Source organism: Tachysurus fulvidraco, chromosome 8 (assembly GCF_022655615.1).
Source record: "Tachysurus fulvidraco isolate hzauxx_2018 chromosome 8, HZAU_PFXX_2.0, whole genome shotgun sequence".
NCBI lineage: Eukaryota > Metazoa > Chordata > Actinopteri > Siluriformes > Bagridae > Tachysurus > Tachysurus fulvidraco.
In genome coordinates, this window is record NC_062525.1 from 7,193,773 (window position 1) to 7,219,093 (window position 25,321).

The 25,321-nt window shown below is 37.7% G+C and overlaps 1 protein-coding gene across 2 annotated transcripts in view; it reads left to right on the top strand.

Moving 5' to 3' along the window:
• Window positions 1–25,110, top strand: part of LOC113634079 (PH and SEC7 domain-containing protein 1) — a 44,187-nt gene extending 19,077 nt beyond the window's left edge. Inside the window, exons 7-17 of one of the 2 annotated variants that reach the window (XM_027132797.2) lie at window positions 508–588; window positions 881–993; window positions 1,412–1,470; window positions 2,959–3,048; window positions 11,222–11,265; window positions 17,780–17,943; window positions 18,900–18,970; window positions 20,076–20,233; window positions 21,635–21,779; window positions 21,910–22,053; window positions 22,599–25,110. In XM_027132797.2, coding sequence (XP_026988598.2) covers window positions 508–588; window positions 881–993; window positions 1,412–1,470; window positions 2,959–3,048; window positions 11,222–11,265; window positions 17,780–17,943; window positions 18,900–18,970; window positions 20,076–20,233; window positions 21,635–21,779; window positions 21,910–22,053; window positions 22,599–22,850 — 1,321 coding nt within the window. In that variant the 3' untranslated portion in view covers window positions 22,851–25,110. Of the gene's footprint in view, window positions 1–507; window positions 589–880; window positions 994–1,411; window positions 1,471–2,958; window positions 3,049–11,221; window positions 11,266–17,779; window positions 18,069–18,899; window positions 18,971–20,075; window positions 20,234–21,634; window positions 21,780–21,909; window positions 22,054–22,598 lie in introns of those variants that run through there. The other variant, XM_047817740.1, reaches the window with a different exon arrangement.
• The last annotated feature ends 211 nt before the right edge of the window (window positions 25,111–25,321 follow it).

Below are 25,321 nucleotides of genomic sequence, written 5' to 3' on the forward strand. Positions count from 1 at the left end.
TGAGAAGATGTACTCCTGCAATAAAATAAAACAAATGTATGAATTAAAGGTAAAAAAAAAAAAAAAAAAATTAACTGCTGCATAATCTGTAGACTACGGGAGTCCTGAAAATAAAAGATTCCATATGCACCAGTTAAATTACGATGCATAATTGGACTTAAAAAGGACCTAAGCTGAGCACTGCACTCATACTGAGCAGTTTGATATGACAGCAGGCTTATGTTAGTCTCCAGACTTTTGCTTCTATATCTGTCCCATTCTGTATCTCTTTATCCCTACTGACAGGCTTATTTGTGCTGTTGGATCAGTTTTTTGGACAGCCAGTGCTGCTCTGTCTTTGTCTGTTTAAGAGCTTTCTCATATCTGACAGATGCACCATGGGAACAGCAAAGCCCCTCACCATGCTATCCTGAAAAACTTTTCTGGAAGAGTTTAATCTGACATTAGTCTTTTATTTGATTATACCTCACACACACTGTTCTCTCTTTTCTTTTTTGGTTTGTTTAGTAATGACTTCAGCAAGATGGTAGCAGAGGAATACCTGCGTTCGTTTAATTTTACAGGGCAGACCTTGGATCAGGCACTGAGGTTAGTTTTTATACTGATAACCTTTTAAGATGCTTTTAAAAGGAATATCTAGTGTATAGATATCTGGATAAACTATTAAATAGCAAAATGGCACTTTGTTTGTTCATTCTGTTATTATGCACTGATATGCTGGTCACATTTAAATATTTAATATTTAGATATATATATTAAAGTTATATCAAGGTTGGTAATTTTCAAAAGATATTTAAGAGTTTAAGATATTTTTGGATGCCATGTGCATTTTATTTGAGGCTGTGTGATTGTTTTTGATTTAATTTTTGTGTAACTTTAGGACCTTCCTTCAAGAATTTGTGCTAAATGGAGAAACACAGGAGCGAGAGAGAGTCCTGGCTCACTTTTCACACCGATACCTGCAGTGTAACTCTATCCTCAAACTCTCTGAAGGTATAAATGTGTGTGCAACGATTGTATGTTGTAGTTTCAGTTATCGAAAATAAATTGGCCACGTTTTGATATACCGGAGTATATAAAATTAATTAGTACTTGACTGCTTTATCCTCTCACTCTGATGCAGTTTGTGTTAGGGCCCGATCTTAAGGATTTCAGAGGAAGATTTTAAGGCTCTAAAAATTCTGTAGTTTTGTTGACGCCTAGTTTACACTGTCAGTAATTTTTGTTGTATTCTATATAATTGGATATATGTTAAGATTTCACAAAAAACATAATGATGCACTCCATACAACCTATATATACTGTAGATGTATTTATACAAGCATCATGTAAAACCTAGTCAGAATAATTTAGCAATTAGCCGCAGTATTGTGCTTGTCCTGATATCTGTATAACTACATTGTGTTTACAGACAGCGTCCACACGCTGACCTGCTCCCTGATGCTGCTCAACACAGACCTGTATGGCCAGGTGTGTAGAGGTGCAGGGAGAAAGAGATGTTATTAATATTATTTTAATAATTTATTTTCTAAATGGAATCACTTGCACAGCTTTATTTGTAATTATTTTATTTGTATTTGTGGATACCTGACTACCACACACACATGTAGTGCCTATACAATGTCTTTGCATGCTTTAATATAACAATTTAACAATAAATGAAATGTAAACATCTTCAACACAGCGCAGGAATGTCATAGTGCCAGATTATAATTTCTTCCGATATGGCATTTCGGCTCTGTTTTAGAGATGTTATTGTATCTCCAAATGCCATAGCGGCAGAACATTATATATGTATCGGATATGTTATCTCTAACATGACTGGTCACATAAATAATCCCTACATGATCCAATCTGTAGCATTTTATTAACTTACTATCATTATTAAATATTGTATTCATTACAATCTGCTAAAGAAAGCCTTAGCCTCTTAAAAGCCTTCCTCACATTTTGACCATATGAGCCCTTTTAAGGATTAAGATGCTTTATGAATAACTTACATCATTATTACTATCTTTTCTTTGAATTTAAGAATTTTCTTAGACATCCGTCACTAGATCTGACTTTTACTGACCTTACAAACACCTATGACATGAACTAGAACACTGACTGCACCCCAGATCTCATCACCTGACATCATGATTTTACTAATCAGACATGTTCCAAAAACTTGTGTAAATTCTTCTCAGAAGAGTGGAAGTCATTAGACTAGCAAAGAGGACTAAATCTGGACTGGTGGTCAGGTGTCCAAAAACATTTGATCACATTAATACCAAAGAGTTATTTATGAGGTATCTGATTCTCATAAACCTGTACCCCAATGTTTATATTTATCTTGCATGTTAGTCAGCTAAAATCAAGACGTATTTAAAACTTTTGACATTTCCCATTTATTCTTGGGGTTTTCTGCTATGTCTCCATCTAACACAAAAACAGAGTCCAAGCTTAACATCTCCTGCTGGGCTCCTTTGCTGTGAAATGCCAAAATTGATTTGTTAAAATGGCTCCCTTCTGTCTGTGGATCGAAAAGACTCCAGTCCAAAATAGCTGTAGCCTTTCCCAACTTAGAATCAGATATATAACATGAACTTTGTCCACATTATACTCCTTTACTTACCAAAAAAAAGCAAAAAGCGTTACTGCAAATCGATATGATTCATTTAAACACCTATAGGTAATCTTGGAGCAGTGAGTTACACAGAACTCTCTACCCCATCATCTTAACTAGTGAAGAATGTTTAGGAAGAACTGTGTTCTCTTTAATACAGTTCCAGAGATATCTCTAATCAGTTTCAAAGTACGATTAACTGTATTGGATAGATTTAGGGGGCCATTACAATGCTAAAACTCAGTGTTTTTCTTTTAATTTGTCGCTCGTGTGTATGTAGTCGGCTATTAACAAAAACGAGCAAGATATTAGAAAATAAAACTAATATGCATTCATAAATCTGGTTACAGAATATTGGCAAGCGAATGTCCTGCACTCAGTTCATTGGAAATCTGGAGGGACTCAACAATGGCCAAGATTTCCCTAAAGAACTCCTCAAGGTAGATTACTAACACTATTACGCAAATGCTGATCTCCCTGAACAGCTGTATACCATGATTCCATGCAATGCATTAGCCTCGTAAGGAAGTCACATGTGTATACTTACTTATATACACAGCTATTGTCTGTGTGATATAAGAGAAATGGTTTGTCTTGTGGGATTTTTCTGGTCGTTAGGCTGTTTTTCATTAAATTTCATCATTCGATTATTGCCTTTGTGTCATGGATAGGAAAACTGGTGGTTCCTTTCATTAAGCCCACAGACACAGCACAAAGTCAATCAGCAGAGTCTCTGCTATTACTAATGAATGGTAACAAGGTTTTCATCATTAAGCCTGCCGATGCCTGGGATTATAGATTAGATTTTCAGCAAATTGGATATTTTAATCTAAAGTGATCACGGAGTGCGATTACTGTAACTATAATCTTTCACATCGTTTATTAATGGAAAGGTTGTTTCCTTAGTTACTGAACAACCCTTTTCATTGATAACATGCATACAGTATAATAATGAACACGAGCAGTTGTAGTCATGACATTATAGAATACAAAATACTACAATGAAAATTCTAGCAACCCTTAAAATTAGGCCAGGATTTTAGAAAACCTTCTTCACTGCCAGTTCTTATAAGCTGAGTTAAAAACCGTTCAGCACAAGATTGTTTGTGAAGGTCCAATGATATTAACTGTGAACGACACATGAAAATGATCTGTTTTAGTGTTGGATACATATATTCTGTAGTGCTGTAGTTTTTATTTTAATTCTTTATTAATTTTATAATTCCATTCATGTATGACATGATTTTTACATTAGGTCATCTTGGAATGGCCAATTTATACTGATAAAAGGATTTAATAAAATAAACTGCTAACCATTACTGACTCATTTACACTTGCAGTTCTTCAACTCTTCCATTTCCTCCTCAGTGAGCCAAGTATAATTTTAACACTTGGATGGAAACAGTACGACACTTTGATAACTTGCCATAAAATCAAATTAGATATTTACACTGTACTGGCAAAAGTATTTGGACACTTGTCTATCCCCTGTTCCTGATTTCATTAATGTGCTTGTGGTTAAAGGGATTCAGATCCCCACAGCTGTGCACCATCTTCTAGTGGAAATCCTTCCCAGAAGAGCAGAAGTTATCACAACAGCAGCGAGAGGACTAAATCTAGAATGAAATGTTCACCAAGCACATATGAGTCTGATGGTCAGGCGTCTGCATACTTTTGGCCGTATACTACTATAGCTGTGCAGTATGCTTAGATATTTTGCACTTGGCCATAGTGATGTATTCAGTGCTGTTTTTAGAGTGACTGTAAATAAAAGGGTCAGTCAGTGTTTTAAAAGTACTCATGATCCTTGCATTATCTAAGAAAGGTGCATTATTGCATAATTTATCAGTATCACATTGTAATATTGCGCAGACTCCGTTTCCTTTGCTGGAGAAATTCTCACTTCCTGTGATTACAATTGAAAAGTATGTTTATCTTTTTAAACATTATTTTAATGTGCATATGAAATGTTATCTGAGATGAAGATTTACTTAAATATGCAATCTCCATGGCTTAAAAGACAATATCAACACTGTATCAGGACCTCAAATATTTTTCCGGATATTTTTTCCCTTCCTGTACAATTTCCTTTCAAATATTTTTTGAGTGCTGTCCATGGTGCTGAAGTCACATTACATTTGGGCACTGTAAAAGTGGATAGGAAATTTGGATGGAATATTGTGAGGATTTAACAGTTGTATGCAAACTGCTGGTGTTCAATGGGCAGACTGGAACATTCTGAATAAGATACAAAAAAAATCTCATCATGCCCCTCATCTCTGTTATCACATAGCCTGATTTTAAAAATGATAGCCCTCTCTCTCTCATTCTCTCTCTTCATGTCTCTTTTCCCCCTCCAGCTATCACTTTCTAACCCACAGCAGCAGTTCCCACTTTATTTCCTCCTACTCTACCCATCTCTATCTCCTTTCTCTCTACTCTCATTTACAGCAGCAGTTCTTACTTTTCCTCCTACTCCTACTGTCTCTCTCGCTTGCACTTACTCACAGACATTTTTGCTTCTGAAACAAGTCATCGTTAAAACAAAAATGCCACAGCATCAGAGCATTTGAAGAATTTGTTTCCCTCTTTGATGTAAGAATTCACACTGAGGTTATGCAGTCTTTTGGGAGAGTGATTTCTGTTTCTACAGCATCAGTAATTGTGTAAATGGTAATTGTGTCCTGTAGGATAGCATCATGTTGGGAAGCATGTGTACAGAAACACAATGCAGATATGTCAGACCACCTTATTTGTGAAACTAATGAATCATCATTGTGTCTTGCATTTACAAACACCAACACAATTTTTTTTTTTTCACCAACACAAATTTGCCACTTAAAACCTCAAAAAAATTGTCATGTATACAACCATTTACAATATAACATGAAATGAATTAAACTTGAATAAAATGAACATAACATGCAATGAAATTAATTTAAGAAAGTATATGGAAAAATATAAAAATGTATATATGAATGCAGCTCGGTGGTAGAACAGTTTAATTATATTGTATGCAATTATAGTGCAATATATGAGTATATATACAGTATATATGTGTGTGTGTAATATAAAAAAATATATATATATAAAATATACACATACATACATGCATACATACAGACTGGTCTGTGGGAATTGTCCGTGTTTTAAGTGTCCTGATTGAGAGTCTCCAATGTACTGCAGGTAGTAGCTCCTCCTCCACATCCATTTTTTTTTAATAACTTCTATGGCCATAATTTTAAGTTTAAGATTAGGAAAAAAAAACATTAATTGGTCTTATTCTCACCTTGAAGTGCTCAGTGTCAATGAACTGTTATAGCTCATCTGCCTTAAGGTTTAGTGTGTTGTTTTGTGCAGATAAGATGCTCTTCTGATCATCAGGGATGTATAGTGGTGATTTAAGTTACTTTGAATCAGTCTGCTCAGTATCGTCCCACTCAGTGGACGTTTTTTGTTTTGTACAGTATTCTGTGTAATTTCTAGAGACTGTTGTGTATGAAAATCTCATATCATCAACAGCTATTGAATTATTCAAACCAGCCCCTTCAGCACCAACAATCATGCCCCAGTCACTGAGATCATTTAGATCAGTCATATTAACTGAAGCTCTTGACCTTTGTCTTTAGTATTTAATGCACTGTGCTACATCTACATGATTGACCGATTTGAGTGTATGACGTATATTCAGCCGACCCAAATATTTCTAGATGGTCTACTTTTAAAGCATTTTTTGTTTAAATGTATCGATGTTATCGGCAATGTTGCAGTGAATGTGACACGCGAGGCTGTTTATGAAATATTTCTCTTTTTGCCTGACTGCCAGTTGCTAATAATATGCTAAACTGTCTGTATGTGTTTTATTAATGAGCGCATTGAATCTTTTGTGTGATTCTGATAAGAAACAGTCCTAACACATGAGTAGCTGTGAAAGCTTTTGTTAGGCTTCTCTGAGCAGGTAAACGTAAATGGGGGGGACGGGGGGGGGGACTGTTTCAGCTCTTTTGCTTCATATAGATGAGGTTTAATGGCATGCATTTGTTAAATCCTACTGGTGCACAGCTGCCTTTAAGACTGTGTGAATTTACTGAGGACAAATATTTTTCTTATCTAAATAAATCCATTTTTTTGTCAGTTGTCAATCATGTCAGTTTCTTAATTGTTTTCATTGTATTTGCTGCTGTAGCCTGTGAGTCATGTTTAGGTAAATATATTTGAAATGAGTATTCCATTGTGACGCCATTGTACTCTAGAGTTAGCCTGCATTCTTTCTGCATTTGAATTTAACAGCTTTCTACTGTAAAATGCATCCTGTTTTTCACACATTCCCACATGTGCTGATTTTTCTGTGTCGGATCAGTGTTAATCATTTTTCTCTCTGTCTCTTTCACACATCGCTTTGAGAGCAAACTAGTGCAGAATGTTAATCAGTATTCAGAGCGTGGGGCTGTGTGTGTTTTTGTGTGTGTGTGCATGCATGTGTGCGTGTCTGGGTGTAGAGACATGTCGGATGGATACGATTGGCTGTGCAGTAGCCAAGTGCCGAGGGAGGGAGATATGCATTCAGAGAGAGAGAGACAGAGAGGTAAGGGGAGGGTAGAGAGGAACTCGCAGCCTCTATCAAGTCTCCCCAAGAACCGGCCACTTGCCATCAGCTACGGTGAATGGACAGGAATCGAGATGCTCGTTTTCAGATTTGCGCTTGAACACCTCATCGCGATTAGCACGGTGCACAAAAGGGATTATGAATAATCATTTTTCTGCATCTGGATGGCAGCAGTGTACCTCAATGGAAAAACAAAAGAGAAAAAAGGCTTGAAGCGATAAATGTTTATGGAGAAAGCAAACAAACAAGAGACACATCTTCTAAAGCCTGAGGTCTGTTCAGTTCTCCTTACGCGCAAGACGAGTGGAGTGAGGGAGTGGAGGCGAAGAACCTGAAACCCTGATTTTCATCTTTTATTGTGGCTGGGTTATTTTAATTGTGATATCCTGATTACGTGACTGCTTTTAGTTGTTTTGTTTTATGTGCTTAAGTTTTAGGGTTAATTTTGACACCCTGCATGTTTGAAGGAAGACATATATAAGTCATATCCACCTCTGTACAGTGTGTTTTTGTGTACGCGTGGGTGTGTGCTTACTTGTGTTTCCACCCCTTGCATCCATCTGTTGGATTCTGGCTGCGCTTTCACACTTCTGCAAGTATCCTTTGCCATCTGTGTGTGTGTATGCATGGCTTTTTGCCTCCTGTTATATCACCAGTCCCTTGCTTTTGATGTGAGAATCGGATTGTTCGGGTTCCAGAGTTGTTTTGGTGTTGGGATATAGGCTGTAGATTGTGTTTTTTGATGTTTAATTTACTCCATCAGGTTCAGGCTGTTTGGTTCAGCTTTACCAGAGAAATCAGATCTTCTGACATCTCCGTTCCAATTTCTGTCTTCTTTAAGGGCATCTTATTTTTCAAGTGGGTTGAAAAATCATCATTTCAGTTGCAACATTTCTAGTTTTTGTGTGGAATAGTTATGGCTCCATTGCACTATTCATCTTTTGTTTTCATGTGTCTTTGGAATTCACTTTATCGAGTTTGTGACAAACTGTTGAGATAACATCTAGAATGGTACTACAAGAAGCTGGATTATAACCTGACCACAACAAGGCCTCTGGGTTTTTTTTTTTGTTTTGTTTTTTAAAAGGAAAACCGATGTGTCACTTATTACCAGATTTTAAGGGATTGCTGTGGTGTTGTTGTTTTTTTGTTCTTGTTTTGTTTTCCCAAAAATATTCTTCTCTGAAGCTCCACTTCTCTGGAATTTTCCTGCTTCTCTGAGCTTCAGCTTGGAGTAAAGATTGATAACTTTCATTTTCCAGCCTTAAAAAGCCATTGTCATATTGAACCAAGACTACCAGACGAGACCTTGGCTTCACTGTGGATTGGCCTGTTTAGCTCCCTTTAACCCGTTTCTGTCATTATGATCGGGGTGAACAGTCTGCACTCAGCAGGACGTCTGCGCTCTCGTTCTCTCTGTTCTGTACGTTACGGGCGAGACTTCCGTATGATGGATCCATTCCGTTACCCTCGTACACCAAGATCACGTTCTCTCAAGCCACTTGTGTTTCCTGACCTGCTGGGTAAAGCTCAGGACGGCCAGAAACATCCACAGTTCCGCAAAAGGAAGAGGGTATGCTGTTTGTCAGCCTAAGTTACCTTTGCATGCCTTTCGTACCTGTGTGTATTTATAGTTCTTTGTCTCTTATTTAATCATCTATCCCTTCATTTACTTATTTGTTCACCTGTCTCACTCTTGTTCCAGGCTTGTGAAACATCTATTTAGCAATACATATTAAAACACATTTTCAGTTTAGCTATAAGTTGTGATTTTTTGCACTGGCTTTGCATTTCCATTTCTCCAAATCCTGCTTTCATGCTTTTTAAATACAGTTTAGCTATTTTAAATATCTGATATTTATTTATTTAGGTAATTTGATTTGATCAGTTCTGAGCTAAACCTCAGGAGAACATATGGAGACTTCGGTGATGCATACATCATGATCATACTTTTCTTAATTAAAAGTGCGTGTGCGTGTGGGCGTGTGGGCGTGTGTGCGCGTGTGTGTGTGTAGACTTGGCTACTGTATATATTATTATTGCACCATGTTTTAAAGCAATCACCTAAACCATATATATTCCGATGCTTATATAAATCTGTCTGCATTATTCCCTTGTTTGTGCTCTTATTGGAAGATTAATTTCCCGTAACAGAATACCCCAAAGTGTTTTGTTTCTCTTATACCTCAGCAGTTTGTCAACAAATACAATTTTAATTTATTAATAAAAGCCTGCAGCACTTTCAAAACATTTATCTTTGTTATTTAACCTTATTATTATTAACAGTGGTCTTATCTCTAGTCTTGTAGCAGCTCTTTCTTTATTGGCTCCATTTTGTTCTTTCCCTTGAATTTAGTAAGACAAAAAAAAAGCCCAGCTTGTCATATAAGCACTAAAGTTATAAATAACGTTTTAATACTGTCCCATAGTGAAAACCCTACTGATTGTTACAGAGCACCATCATTTAAGACTCCATCTATAAATGATAAATAAACATCTCTTTACAGAAAGTTCCACCACGTCAGTTATGCATTTTTCTTTGTTCAATAACTTTTTTTTTTAAAACTACTTATTATTAGACATCCATTATCTTGAGGTTATCTTGCAACGAATGAGGTGTTACTATGGAAACGATGACATATCAAGACAAGTGCATTAATAGAAACCTATCATTTAGGCTACAGCCTTAATTGTTGTCAGTGTCATGTTGTATAAAATTAATCAACTCTATAAATCTAGAGATTCGAGCACTCATCAGCACCGTGGTATAATCACTCTCAAGAAACATATAATATGTTAGCATTGTGCAGCTCGGAATGCAGGCAAAGACATCCTCTTTACATCCGTCAATCCAATTCAATTTCATTCTGTCTGCTAACGGCCATCTGTGATGTCGGTGTATCGATGTTAAAGGCAGTGTCACATTGGATTAATGGGTCAGATCGAATTGAACATGCTTTTTCACAGTCGGTGTCTACTTTGAACTGCAAACACTGAGGATCTGTTTGTCAGGCTGAGGATCAGTTACTGAAAAGAATATTACTTATGTCACTGGGCACTTAGAGAAGCTATTAATCGACATTGGTCTGTTGGTTAGTATCGTATGTGGTGGGAAAAAAAAAGGATTAATCTTGCTAGAAGTGGGTTTTATCATCAGTACTTGTTAAAAGTTACATGGTTAGTCTTACAATTGACGATTTGTAAACAATAACCTCTGCATTAAATGAAAACATTATTAAAATTATGAAATTCAATTTAGGAAAACATTCATTATTGGTATTTTGGTGCTTGTCAGTATTTGTTGAATACTGCTTCAGTATCATGCTGCTATTTTATTTGTTTTCCTATCTTATCTCTACTGATCCATTTTGCACAAATCATGTGACATAAAATATTTACAATAATACATCTTTAGTGAATGCTTGGTGTTTTGGCTCATGGTCTGTTCATGTTTCAGTGAGCGTCAGATCATCATTCATATTTCCAGTCTTTAAAATGTCAACCATCATGATGCATCACTCAGCTGTAATGTTAGCTTATTGATATTATCAATATTTCAGTGCACCATATTATGAAATGGATATAACCTCAAAATCCATTTTAACTTGACCATTAACGTTACTCCTTGAATTAATATGCCGTGCTTGAATTAATATCTGGGCTTTATTTCCTTTCATCTGGAAGAGCAGACGTGGTATAATCAATTCCATGAGCATAATTATCCAAAATGACAGCAGTCATATTTGTCGGGTTCAGCGCATATCATTCTGAATTTCTAATTAAAGCTGTGGGAGACTGCGATTACTCACAAATGAGAGGTTGTTGCATTGTTAAACCACTTCGGTAATGATTCCTACTGTCTTTGATCATCTGAATTGTCTTGTCTACCTGAACATATCTATAAAAAGATATTAGTGTTTCTGTACCACCATGTGAACACAGGAAGATACTGTATAACACATTCAGCATAATGTTTGCATCTAATTCTCTGTTGTGTGTCTCTGCAGGCTCTCTACAACTCCATTAAGAATGAGAAGCTTCAATGGACAATGTGAGTATGTTCTTTCTTCTACTGTACCTGCTTGTGGTTTACGCTAGAAAATGGATCCTGTTTCATTTTGTCTGCCTATAAATGGCTGTTTCTATATTACAGTATGTGATTACCATTTAAATGCAAAAAGACATTTTCAGGTTAGATCATTTTTATGGTTGTTACCATTGATAAAACGAGACATGCAAGTACGAGTGTGTACAGTGATGACGTCTGCTGAGATGATGCTGTAAGGGGCGTTGGGTAGGAGCATTACTGTGTCAAAGATTTCTATTCTTGCTTTTGCCATCGCAGTCACCAATTAACATCCCTGGCTTTCCTAGTGCTGTTGCCATGGTTACGCTTCCATGGCTACCGCTCCATAGCAGCAGCTTTTCTTCTCCTTTTGCTGATCTGAATTCATTCTCACACACACACGCACATGCTCACACACACACACACTCTCACACACACAACAAGCAAAAACACATAGCAGCATACAGCAGTAGCTCTTTGAATGGCTGCCATCTTATTTCCAAAGTAAAGGTGTGCTTGCAGTCCTCCTACTACCTACCTTAAAATAGTCTCTCTTTCGTTCTCTTTGTCTCACTCACTCATTCATTCGTGCACATATGCATATACACACACACTCACATTGTACTGCAGCAGAACATGTATCCCAAGAAATGCTAGTCCAGATTCTGCTGCTCATCACAGTGAAATTATTTGATGCTTTTCATAGTAGTGTTATGCAAACATGCTCGCTGCTCCACATGGGTGTGTGTTACACTTTCCATGTTATACATTATATATGAAGAGTTGTGGGCTGTTGGGAGGCTGTGCAGTGTGCTGGAAGTCTCCAGATTTTACTGGAGAGAAGTGGACTGGGGATACTGAGAAAGACAGACCACATGAGTGATTTGGATGAGGAGGCTATACATAGAAATGCAAAATTACAGGGATGAAAGGATGCTGTGTGTCTTAACGTCAGTCATCTCACATGATTTTGTAACATTGACCGGTGCCTTAATGTGCACATGACATCTCAGCTATCATTCCTCAATTGCTATTTGTTTAGTTGTAAGTTTAATAGAAAAGAGAGAGAGAGAGAGAGAGAATAGCACACTGGTAGGCACAGGCAAGTGTAAAAAGTTTCCAATTTATTACAGCTGGACCCAAAACTCTTCAAGAAATCTGAAAGAAGAAGGGCCTTGATCATTCATTACACTGAGCTTGTATTTCACTATAAACACATCGATTTAGGAAACTCCTTGTAATGTAACATTGTCAATTATAGGCTACAATGCAAAGCCTGACCAAGCAAGGGGCATCCTTGATTCTGGCAACAGTCCTTGAGTGTCCCCACCTCATCTCTAGCACATTCTGACCCTCTATCAGCTAGCACATACAGTCACGTACACAGAAGGTCAAAACGTCATCCTTTAAAAATTTGAATTTCTCTCTGTCTCTCTCGCTCTCTTGACCTATCGATATGTGTGTGTGTATCTACATCTATCTGTCAATATCCTATTGTCCCTTCTTCTGCCAGCCAGTCTGTTCTGCACTTTGTGGCTTTGTGCTCTCGCTCTTCTGTATGTTGTTGGTATGTACCATTTGTGTAAATGTTAAGGACCCAACATTTGTGTGAGATCCACACACAAACTCCTTGAAGTGCCACAGCATTTGTAATGGTTCTAAATCTTAATTTGATTGTTGGAAGATGAAGTTGGTTCTGGGACCTTCAACAAGCTCCAGACAATAAATGATTCTTCATGGGGCCAGTGCAGAATGGGGAGACACATCGGGCAACTTAACAAACAAGCTGCAACTCAGTGTGCAGAACTTATTGGACGTTTTCTCAAATGGCTTTTAAAGTGCCATTGCATATAAAGAGTATTTAATTAGAGTGTTTTTCTAGTATGCAGAAGTGTTGAGTGGTAAAAAGTTGCCTGAATCCTGGTATCTTTTGCATCATACTGATTATATGATGTCCATGGACTCTTCCTGTTTGGTGTAAACACAGCAGGCCGATAGCTCTAGCTCACATGAGGGCCTTGTGTGTTCTGTATGTCTGAAAGGCACAGCATATCAAAGTATTGCTATAGACGTAATTCTTCCTTAATAAGGTGAACATTTTTTATATGCAGTGAATTTATTAATTATGGTAATGACATTATAACAATAAATACACAAGTTACAAGTACAAGTTATAATTATGTCTTGGGCAAGAAAGTATTTCAGAATTATGATTGCATATGGGGGGAGGTGCAGCATGTAGTATTGCCACCAAATAGCTGTAGGGTCCGAGGATGTACTGTATGTGTAGATTTGTACGTGGTGTCCTCGTTTATGCATTGGTATTTCTGGGTAATACCATTTCATCCTTGTTCACCTAGCACCCAGTGTTCCTGGGATAACGTCTCAGTCCACCACAACCCTGAAATTAAAATGTGTACGCGAATGGTGAATGAGTTTTAAATACATACATATTTACAATAGATTGTTGTATCTATAGGGTTCTCCATCTCAATCTGTCAGGAATTAAAACAAAATTCACCCAGAATTTTGCAGAAATTAGGCCCAGATTTGAGATTGTTCTGAGACATTGTAGTATAAGACATAAAAATAAAAAGTATATATTGTTCGTTTTCCTCTTAGATTTATTGATATTTCAGTGGGACAGTTTGTTCTCTGATTCACTGCCAGTTATACACAGATCTTTGGCCGGAAGAGCTTCGTGTTGTAGAGAATTTGCCAGAATTTCATTAATTTCTCCACCTCATCCCAAGTGAATGTGTAACAGATGAAGTTCTGCTCGGTGCCTGCTGCCGGTGGTATTTCTGTGACTCCTCTCATCTCTCGTGTGTATATTATTCCTTTGAGATTTTATGTCAGCTTATAATTGTTGGCCTCCATATTTCACAGCTTGGCTAAATGTCATGGTTCTATATCTTGTCTTAGAAGCGTTAATAGCATTTGAAGTGATGCATCAGTGCATGATTGCTGTGAAAATGACAAGGCTGTTGGTGCTAGTGTGCTGCTTATAAATGGTTCATGCTGAGATTTGAAGGTGTCTGTGTACAGAGACACACAGTATATCCAAACTACAGTAGTTGAAGTTAAGGTCTCCAAGATTCCATCTGAATTTTTGAAGATCGTAAGCCATATGGTATAAACGAAGCAATAATTTAGGGTAAGCGTTCTCACATGTATTCACATTCATGTTAACATTTAATTAATTTTTGCTAAATAGAAATTATAGTGAGGGGGGGCACGGTGGCTTAGTGGTTAGCACGATTACCTCACACTTCCAGGGTTGGGGGTTCGATTCCCGCCTCCGCCTTTTGTGTGCGGAGATCGCATGCTCTCCCTGGTGCCTCGGGGGTTTCCTCCGGGTACTTCGGTTTCCTTCCCCGGTCCAAAGACATGCATGGTAGGTTGATTGGCTTCTCTGGAAAATTGTTCCTAGTGTGTGTTTGTGTGAGTGAATGAGTGTGTGTGTGCCCTGTGATGGGTTGGCACTCCGTTCAGGGTGTATCCTGCCTTGATGCCCGATGACGCCCGAGATAGGCGCAGGTTCCCCGTGACCCGAGAAGTTCGGATTTAGAAACTGAGGGAGAGAGAAATTATAGTGATTTGGAATTCCATGGCTTATGTGTCAGCCTGTTTAAATATGAGTTTATCTAGTTGACGGAAATGTGTGATTGAAATGAAAGGGGTGTGTGTGTGTGTGTGTGAAAAGCTTGTTAGAGGTGTGTGAATGTGTTGTGTGACAGTGCTTTGTGTTATACATCAGAATGGCAGTAAATTTGGTTGGCTTGTCGTAAGACCTACTCTTTTTCATACGAGTGCATATGTTCAGGTGAGGTTCTTCATGCGGGTGTGTGGGTGTGTGTTTGTATCTGTGTATGTTTTGTGTGTCCTTGTTAGCTGCCGCACTACTCCTTGCATGACACTGTTTGTTCCTTTACAGTGCTGTTCCATTTTACACACACTCTTCCCTGGGTTTATATTTCTCTATACATAAGTTACCCATGATCCTCAGCAGTGATTGGTACTGTACATGATTGGTACATGTCTAATATCTAATTTATACAGAAACCTGCTGTTTTATTATACTCTTTTTCCTTAAGATCAGCCTAAAATCTGGCAATTCATTCTACAAAATGGTCTGGTCTGGGATTGTCACTGTAAGCAGCCCATGCCTTCTCCTATAATAAATATTCTTAACATTGAAATATCAGCTCGTTTCACCTCTACAAGCTGCAGAAGCTTTGTGCTTGCATTGGAATTTTAATGAACCCAATGAAAAACCATGTGCACTAAACTGAAATCTTTACTATTGACACATTACACACTGCACATACAAGAGTAATGTTTTGTGTATCTACAAAACAACTTGTGTGGAACAATTGATATACCTGTAGATTATATTAAATATTATAATAACATCTTTAGATTTCTCTCTTCTTTTTTTTGTCTCGGTATTCCTCATGCACGTGCCAGTCTTCCTCTCGTTTCTGCCCTTTTTTTTTTTTTTGTTATTCCTTTGTGTGAGATAATGCTGGCAGTTACCAGGCAACAGGCTTGAAGTTTTCCGCACATGCTCCGTCATTCGTGTTTGTGTGCATGGTTGACCGCTGCACTTTTTCCTCTGCCTGTCAGCGATGAAACCACTCAGGGTTCAGCCTCTGGTTAAGATCCATTTTAGCTTTTTTGGCCCACGCTTTGAGGTGTAAAATGGCACAGCATTTCAGCAGAATATATCTTATTGATTTTGACATGTTCACAGTGGCTTATATAACACCAAAATGGTTTAGTACAATCATAAAACCTCCGTGTTTTTTACACCTTACAACCTTTTGTATGTATCTGTGACTGATTTGTGAGCCTGTGCAGCTGTTTTATCAATGTAACGTCGTTGTAAGATTTTACCCCTGAGCTTGGGGAGTATTTTGTTGAACGAAAAATTCAGTGTTTAACCTTTGTGTGGTACGAATTTGCTCATGAATAAAGTCCCATTATAAAACTGTTTACTAGTGGTGATGCATTTCCAGAAACCATATGTTGACTCTGCATGATGCTGAGAAACTAATACATGCTTTTCTAACCTCATGCTTGGACTATTCTAATGTGTTGCTGGCTCACTGCCTTTTTTCTTTTTCAAGTAAAGCTCCAGCAATTTCAGAAGTTCATATCCATACCAGGAAAATAATATACCTAGTTCTGAAATTACGGTCTACATAAAGTACTAAAAAAATTTTTTTTTTTTTTATGTTCGAATATCTGGATAGCTTAACTCTGGTCTTTCTTGCTGGACATGTGAAGCAGTACTGTATAACCAAACCCAAATACTTCATAGTGCTGACAGAAGACTTGACTCTTAGTCCCCAGTATCAGTCAAGGCACAGGTTCCCTTTTGAGTCTGGTTCCTTGGGAGTGTTTCCTCGCCACAGTCACCTCAGGCTTGTTCATTAGGGATAAATACAAATACATTTAATATAAGTCTAATAATAATCTTGAACTTTTTTGTACTAATATTTATCTAATGTAAAGATGCTTTGAGACAATGTCCATTGTTAAAAGCGCTGTACAAATAAAATTTAATTGAATCAAAAAACACTAAGTGTTTCAGAGAACATTTTGAACACGTAGATGTACTTAGATGTACTTACTTCTGTAACGTGAACAATTATTAGTTATTTTTCTCATACATATTTTTCTTTTTAATGACATGAGTTTCTATGTTTTATCAGACAATTCTTGATGAAAAATCATCTCCTTTGTTCTAGGAACATATTGGCACAAGCTTTTCTTACAGGATTTCATACTTTGGCAGACTAAACAATGTGTTGTGGCCTCCACAATATTTTGCAATATTTTGCCCTCCACTTTATTTCTTCATCCTTCTTGGAAATTGTTACAAGTTGGTTAGAGTCATTAGAGACTTAATATGTTGAAAATGTTGTTTGGCTTTACATATAACCTTGAAGGGTTCTCATGAGAGTGTTGAAGCCTTTCTATTGTTTTTTCTATGCGAGTGTAAATGATTGGACAATGAAATCTCCTATATGTTAAGCAATCGATAATGTTGGACTTAAAATGAAACAAGGCTTGATGATTGGTTCTGAAAGAAAGTTACTATTGTAGAGTGTGTGAGTATCATCTAACACCATGGTCACATTTTATATTGCAAAGTAATGCAATTTTCTCACACTATAGATGAATATTATATGTGACACACACCAATCAGGAGTGTTTCAGAGATCAGACCATGAAGGAAAAAAAACAATGGTGCAGAGAAGTGCAACTTTACAAACAGAGAGTCAGAGAGCTCGTTAGCCGGCACGGTGCCATGTATGCAGCTGTGTATGCTCTATAAAATAGGGACAGGGAATAGGGCAGCAGAGCTTTGTATTTAATTCGTGAGTAATTATATGTTCTACCATATCCTAATTGATCATCCTGAGGGCTTTATTTTTAAGAATTGGGTTTGTGTGTCTAAGCTAATGGGATTTTTATTTACGTTCTTTAGTGATGAAGAGGAGCTGCGTAAGTCGTTCTCAGAGTTGGGAGAGCACCGTGAAGACACAACTACAAGAGGCACAGGAGCTGGGATTGTGCCAACGTCCGGTGCACTTCTCTACAAGACGGGCTTCCTGGTGCGCAAAGTCCACGCTGACTGTGACGGCAAAAGGAGTATGTTTCATTATTCACTGCGTTTATTAATTCAAGTGCAGGCAGCTGTTTGTAGAGTAAAGACTGTGGCCGGACAGTGTGGAATATGGAGCTGCAGGGAATCAATGAGAGAAAACACAAACAAGGTGGTTCTTATTAAATAAAAACGTATCTTCGTTATTGGTGCTATATGCACAGATAAACACTAGAGGGTGCTAACCTCTCATTGTTAGTGAATGTGTGATTTTGGATAAAAATCTGTTTTGTTTTTTTTGTTTGTAATCTGGACTTTTTTCCTGTTTGCTTCCTATTTTACCCAGTATAACTGGGATAATTTATAAATCAAAGATCATACAGAGAGTAAAGTGTTTGAATTCACAGGTATTTAAGAAATAAGTTTTGTTGTGAAAGGAAATTTGAGTAGGTTGAATCGTTGCAGCTTGAAGCAACTGTTGTTTTTTAGGACTAAATACATCTAAAGGTCAATGTGTCACTAGTTAATACCAAGTGCCAAGACATTTAGTGTAATGAGCCAGTGGACAAATAAACACTTGGCACTTTATGCTTTCTTATCAGAAATCTTATCAGAAATGACTAAACAACAGCTATAACCTCTCATGAACTCTTTCTATTTTCTACTGGAAGTATTTACTGTAAACTTACCAGTCAGGATTTTCTTGTCACTGTCTGCCTCTGGCTTGCTCATTTATGGATCAAGTGCTAGTCCGTTTAAAGCTATTTATTGCTATTTATCTTGCAATAAAAAATTAAAGTGGTAAAAGTTCCCAGTTTAATATATTCATACACACATAATATGTCCCTATAGTCTGTTTTCTGTTTCTGATGATTTTGTTATAGTGATAAACAGAAGAGAAGAACAGCTGAAACTGACATCTCGAGACTTTTCTACTAATATAACATTATGTTCTGTGTGAAGGAAGTACATTTTCCAGCTTCTATTATTTTGTGAATTTCAGCCCCACGAGGGAAAAGAGGCTGGAAGACCTTCTATGCTGTCCTGAAGGGTCTTATCCTTTACCTTCAGAAGGTGAGAAGGCTTTCTATCTCTCTCCGTAATTTCAGTGTGAACAGCTCAGTGTTCTTTCTTTCTTAGAGTCTCTCACTTTTAAATTCATTCTCCACATGGGGACGGCATGTAGCAACACCAGCAGACGTTGTTTATAGCTGCTTCTTACTTTACAGGAGAAGAATTCCGGCTTTTTATTTAAGACACTGTGTATGTTTTTTTTTTGTTTTTTTTTGCAAAGCTTCCAGATGGCAAATGAAAACATGGATTGAGTCAACCGATAGGATTTGCCAAAAAACAAGAAAGTGGATCAGTAGATTCTTGAAGTTGTTCATGATGTATTCATGTAATGTTTAATACTCTAAAAGCAAAGATTTTTGATCTAAAAATGACATGACTTTTTTTGTTACTGCCATGTTGAATTTGATAAAGTATACATTTTACATTTACATTTATGGCATTTAGCAGACACCCTTATCCAGAGTGACTTACTTACTGAGCAACTGAGGGTTAAGGGACTTGCTCAGGGGCCCAGCAGTGGCATCTTGGTGGACCTGGGGTTTTGTCCTTGTGTACCTTCATGCTGCATGAGATTTATAGTATCTTCTGCGTTACACCACAAAGCTGCAGGTCGATTAAGAGTCAAGCTTTGTTAGTGTCCGACTTTTATGTTTTGCATGTGTAAGTCTATATTCCTGCGCTGGGGTAGTTGTAATGATGCTTCTTACCCAGCTCCTTTAAGAGGCTTCATGACACAGAGCTGTGTCTCTCAGCCAGCTTCCAAGAAGGAATTTTATTTCTTTATTGTAACATTTTATCGTTTTATTCATGTAAGATTATTAATCTAGATCTGATATAGGTCTAAAAGTTACATCATCATAAGTATTATATTCAATCGACCTTCTCAAATATAACGTCTGTGCGATGGCAGCTGGCCATGCTTTAGATTGCAGTTAATCATGCTAGCGTCATAAACTGTAAAAGCCTAATTAGGCTTTAATATACTAATGCCTTATTGAGTGGAAATGTGTGAGGGATGATACCTAGAATAAGGAAGAAGTGTATATACCCTTCTGTGCTTTCTGTCCCTTAGCACTTTCAAAATAGATTGTTTTTTCTGTTTCAGGGTGAGTATCGGCCTGATAAGCAGCTTTCTGATGAAGATCTGAAGAATGCCGTGTCCATCCACCACTCACTGGCGATCAGAGCTACTGATTATCACAAGCGACCCAACGTGTTCTACCTGCGCACGGCCGATTGGAGGGTCTACTTGTTCCAAGCTCCGTAAGTACTGTACCACACGCAGGAAGTGCTCTGTTTCCTCTCCTACGCTCACAGTGTAGTGTGTCCACTTGTAACTAACATCCTACAACACAGAATGTCTCTTCTCCCTGGTAGGTAGCTTGTTTGTGATGTGCTAGAAAAAAGGTAACCCTAATTAGAACCTGGGTCTCCATGTTGTAAACATTTTGCTTCAGCTCTAGACACAATACATTTGAACGGAAAATCCTGAAAAGTTCTTTTTAAATGTAATCCCGCTACATTGCTGTTTGTTTCTAACCCACCAGATTCTAATCCCATTAACATTTTTTGTGTCTGTATCATGACATACTACAGTTAATTATTAACATGCATTACATGATGCATTCTTTTCTTGTTTCGTTTGTACAAAAAGCGTTTCCTCTTTGTGTAATTGAAGTGTAAATCTCCTGAAATACGTGACATACAGTACACTTTACCTCACAAGAAGTATTGTTCAAAACAGACCAAATGAAAACATTATTTAGATAGGTATCTGGTGTCTTCCTTTGGTGTGATCCTGCAAATATATGATGGAAAATAGATAAACGTAGTCAAGAGTTTAGAAGTCAAGATGTCTACTTTTTTTTTTTTGCCGATAACTTTAATTTGAATAATATATGCTAGCCTTTAAATCAATTAAAGAGGTTATATCTTCTTTTCGGGTTCACTGAGAGAAGAAGCCCGAGTGGCACTGCTGCCGCTACCGCTGAGCTGATATCAGGGAAGAGAGTGCCCTAAAAAAAAACAAGAGTAAAAACTCTTCAAGGTTTACTAGGAGGATTTATACAGAAGAAAGGTGTAGTATTCATATATCTGTATTAACAGATGTGCTGGCCTGACTAGTTTTTATTAGAGAAGTGTCTGGGCTCGGCACATGTTCATCAGAACAGAGCAGAAAGAATGTCCAGGCCAAATCAAAGGCGATCTCTTAAATGAGGTCATAAACAAATGCTAACACAGTCAGCTCAGGGCAGAGCATGACATATATTCAGAATATATCAATCTTATAAACAAACAGCCATATATTATAGTCCATTAAAGGATCACAAGAGTCTTTCTTTCAAAAAGCAGCTTTTATTTATGTTTGATGTTGCTGATCCAGTGTGTTTTGGATTCAATACGTTTTCTACTGGGCTTGTGTATCCCTCAAGTTCCAGTCCCTCAGGAGATTTTGTTCTGCTCCATTTGCTGTTTGCCCCATTTGCAGCTCTTATTGAGAAACGTGTGGCTGTGTGAGCCTGTGCATGTGTGTCTTCGGTAATCTTCCTTCTATGGAGCAGTCAAACACAAACACAAAACAAATTCAAGTCTGATATACTCTGTGTGTGTGTGTGTGTGTGTGTGTGTGTGTGTGTGTGTGTGTGTGTGTGTGTGTGTGTGTAGGAATGCAGAACAAATGCAGTCTTGGATTACTCGCATCAATACAGTGGCGGCCATGTTTTCTGCCCCTCCTCTCCCAGCTGCCATTGGCTCCCAGAAGAAATTCAGTCGTCCACTGCTACCAGGCTCAACTTCCAAACTCTCACAGGTCTCATGATTACACTCATAGATGTAACACTGCATAAGTCGGGATAATACCTGACCCCATGCATGCCGATGTTGGGTCGATAACCTGTGTGTGTGTGTGTGTGTATATACATATATGTATGTGTGTGTAGGAGGAGCAGGTAGAGTCTCACGAGGCTCGGTTTCATGCCACCTCCACAGAGTTGGCAGAGCTTCGCTCATACCCACCTGACCGGAAAGTCAAAGGTCGTGAGCTTGAAGAATACCGTCTTAGGGAAGAGTATTTGGAGTTTGAGGTGAGAGACAGCCATATTATGAATTATTAAGCTCCGTGATTTGCTACGTAACTCTTTAACTTAATTGGCTATAAATATTTCATAGATTTTATGTTAGAAGCATTTCGTTAGCATTGGAGTGCCAAGTTTATTATGGTCAACCGCAGAATTATTGGTATCGTTTATATGTGTGGGATGATGCATGAAAAAAACATGTTACAATACATAATTACAATTTAGAATCATTTTTCTGCAGACTTGACAGACATTATGGAAATGCACTAGCCATCTCCTGTATTAGTCTTCACAGAGAAAGCATCACCAAATATTAATGGTGGTTTTTTTGGGGGGGTTTTTTGTCTGTTTGTTTTTTTGTGCATTTAAACAAAAAAATGGTTCATTGGTGTTTGTATCAAAATATAGACTTGGCTACAAAAATGTAATTAATTTAACTGTTACGGATGTCTTTTATAAATTCAGGCTACTGTACCACACACAATCTTCATAATCATGCACAATAAACTTTCTTTAAATAAAATAAAAATAAATCTGTCTTTTCCCTTCAGAAAACAAGATATGAGACGTACAGCATGCTGCTGAGAGCAAAGCAACGCTGTGAGAGTGACGATCTTTCAGTGTTTGAGGCCATGCTGCTGGCAGAGGGCTCACTACAGAGGGCTCAATCCAGCCCCAGTCTCCAGGAAATCAGTGGCATATGCAGTACCAGAGAGAAGGCTCCGTCCACCACAGGCAATGGCACAGGCACCGGCACTAATCAAGGCCAGAGACACAGCTATCGTCAGGCTGTCAGGAAGTGACTCAGGAACCTCAACGATAGCTCTTTGTATTAGAAAGGAAGTGAGGTCATTCGCTTTTCCTGCTCTCTGTGCCTTGAAGCAAAGGGCACAGATCCTGACTGAGTTTGACTCAGAGTGTGCAGGTGCTGAGAAAGGACGTGGAGGGACAGGAACATGTGAGACACTCCATGGTGTTTGTCAAGGGCTGAATTAAGAGATGGAAGGAATTTATCTGCTCATCACACTTTTTTTTTTTTTTTGCATCTTCAGTTTCCACGTGTACTTCGGATTTGCACACTTTCAAATCTCAGATTGAATCAATCTTAGGACCAAAAGCTCTGTACCTTTAAAATGACTGTAAGCACTGCATCATAATAGCAGTTGTGTAAGGGTCATTCGGTCCAAATAAAACCGGTGATGGTGGAGATCTGTCTTATTACAAAACATACTGAAATACCACTTACATATTTGTTTTATGCTCATAGGAACAAAGGGCATCTCATTCCACAAGGTTCCTTCCTATTTGTGCCCACAATTTTTATACACACTCCTATAACAGCACAGAGCTGATCCACTTCTATGTGGAAATGGACTGAATCCCAAACAGCTCCCTGTATGATTTTAGTGCAGCACCAGGTGTGTGAAAAACTCTGCCCTGTGTATAGCAATATACTGTAGTCACACCGAAAGCCATTTTGAATGGATTCTGTCTAGCCCTTTATTTTATCCATAAAACACTTCCATGAATCAACCATGGAGTAACAATATGAGTGAGCACTAATAGTCCCTACCAGTCCCTATGGCACTAAAAATAACTTCTCATGGCACTGCAACTTGTGGACTGAGCAGATGGTCTCGGTAAAGAGATCAAATAAGTGGCTTTTCTTTTTGAATGCAAAAATTTGTATGCCCCAGAATGTCTCTTGCACTCAAACTTCAATATTCTTACCTTTATTATGATGTCTCTGGAGTTTATTTACCTTTGAATATTATAACTTCTTACTTGTCTTTGTTCTTTTTCTTGGTTTTCTTGGCTGAGTGTTTTTTGTCCAACGTGGCCAGCATGGCTGAATAGTGATGGCTTCTTGTAATCTCCTCTCTTCTCCAGAAAAGCAGTGAATCTATTGGTGAGAAAATGAGAAATATACCATGTCTTTTGGCTGTCTTTTAGGCTTCTCATGTTTCCTAACTAACTTTCTGAATGACTCGTTACACACCTGGTCCTTTCACGTGTCTCCGATATCTGGATCAGTTCCAAATGTATTGTGTTTAAAACCAGTTCTAATAATCTTATTACAAAACTTGTTCATTTCTTTGATCCCTGCCATTCATGACCAAACACCAATGCATTTCATCATAAGAAAGCTGGCACCATAAAAGTAAACCTGAACACAAAATGTGATTTAAATTTACTTGTTTTAAGTAAAGCGACTGACGTTTACATAGGACAACTAGGTCAGAGGTCAGCATAGAAAGCTTATTATGAGCGATACGGCGATCTGAGACAGATCTGGACAACCACAGATATTTGGCCAAAAATTTAAATGCATCTCTTCAAGTGGACTTGACATACTGTACAAGACTCTTGATATGATTGGGTGTAAATGGTGTCAGTGTGTCTGATTTTTTTCACTTGGGCAGTGGTTACGAATCGGTCCATTATTGTGTTATGTTCTGTATGTTTTTATGAAAGTGTGCTTGGAGAAAAAAAATTCAAATGTATGTTGAATGTTCGGTACATGGACGGATCCTGGATTATCAGTTCATCAACTGCAGCTTGTCCAGCATTGGCCTACAGTATATTTGTATGCTCGGTCAGAACATTCCCATGTTAGATTATTTGGCACGCTTTGACCTGTACAAGAGATATTAATACACAGATGAATCTGTAATGTCTGTATAATGTATGTATATTAATTACCGAGGCATTGTCTATTAGAATATTATTAACTCAGTGAGTCATGGTGATGAGATTCTGCAATCACATTTAGAGATTCACTTGTTCTCATCATATATTATATTTATTATTCTGTTTGGTATAATGGTTTCAGCAAGTAAATGTGGCGTAAAAACAAGCATGTCTGATTTTTCCCGGTCTTGGAATATGAAGATTTGAGAAGAGGAAAGCAGGTAAAATTACTTTGTAACAATGGAGTGTAAAAAAATCTAGACATGAATTCAACACGTATTTAGTTCTATAATATAGTGTAACATATTTATCCATAAAAAATTAGGAAATTCAACTCCTTGTTATTTATAGATTAAATGGGCCATATACTGATTGCTTCCTAGTCCTGATTCCTTTATAATGACTGTCTCTGTAATCTTCTTATTATTTGATTTGGAACAACCTGTGGAAGTGGGAGTGCTGTAGGGCACTGTTCTTTAAACCGTAAGGTGGTAAGTATGCGGTTACAATCAAAAACATGTAGAGGTGAGAGAAAGATAGAAATCTCATTTCACGCCATCCTGTTTGCGAACTGAAACAGGGT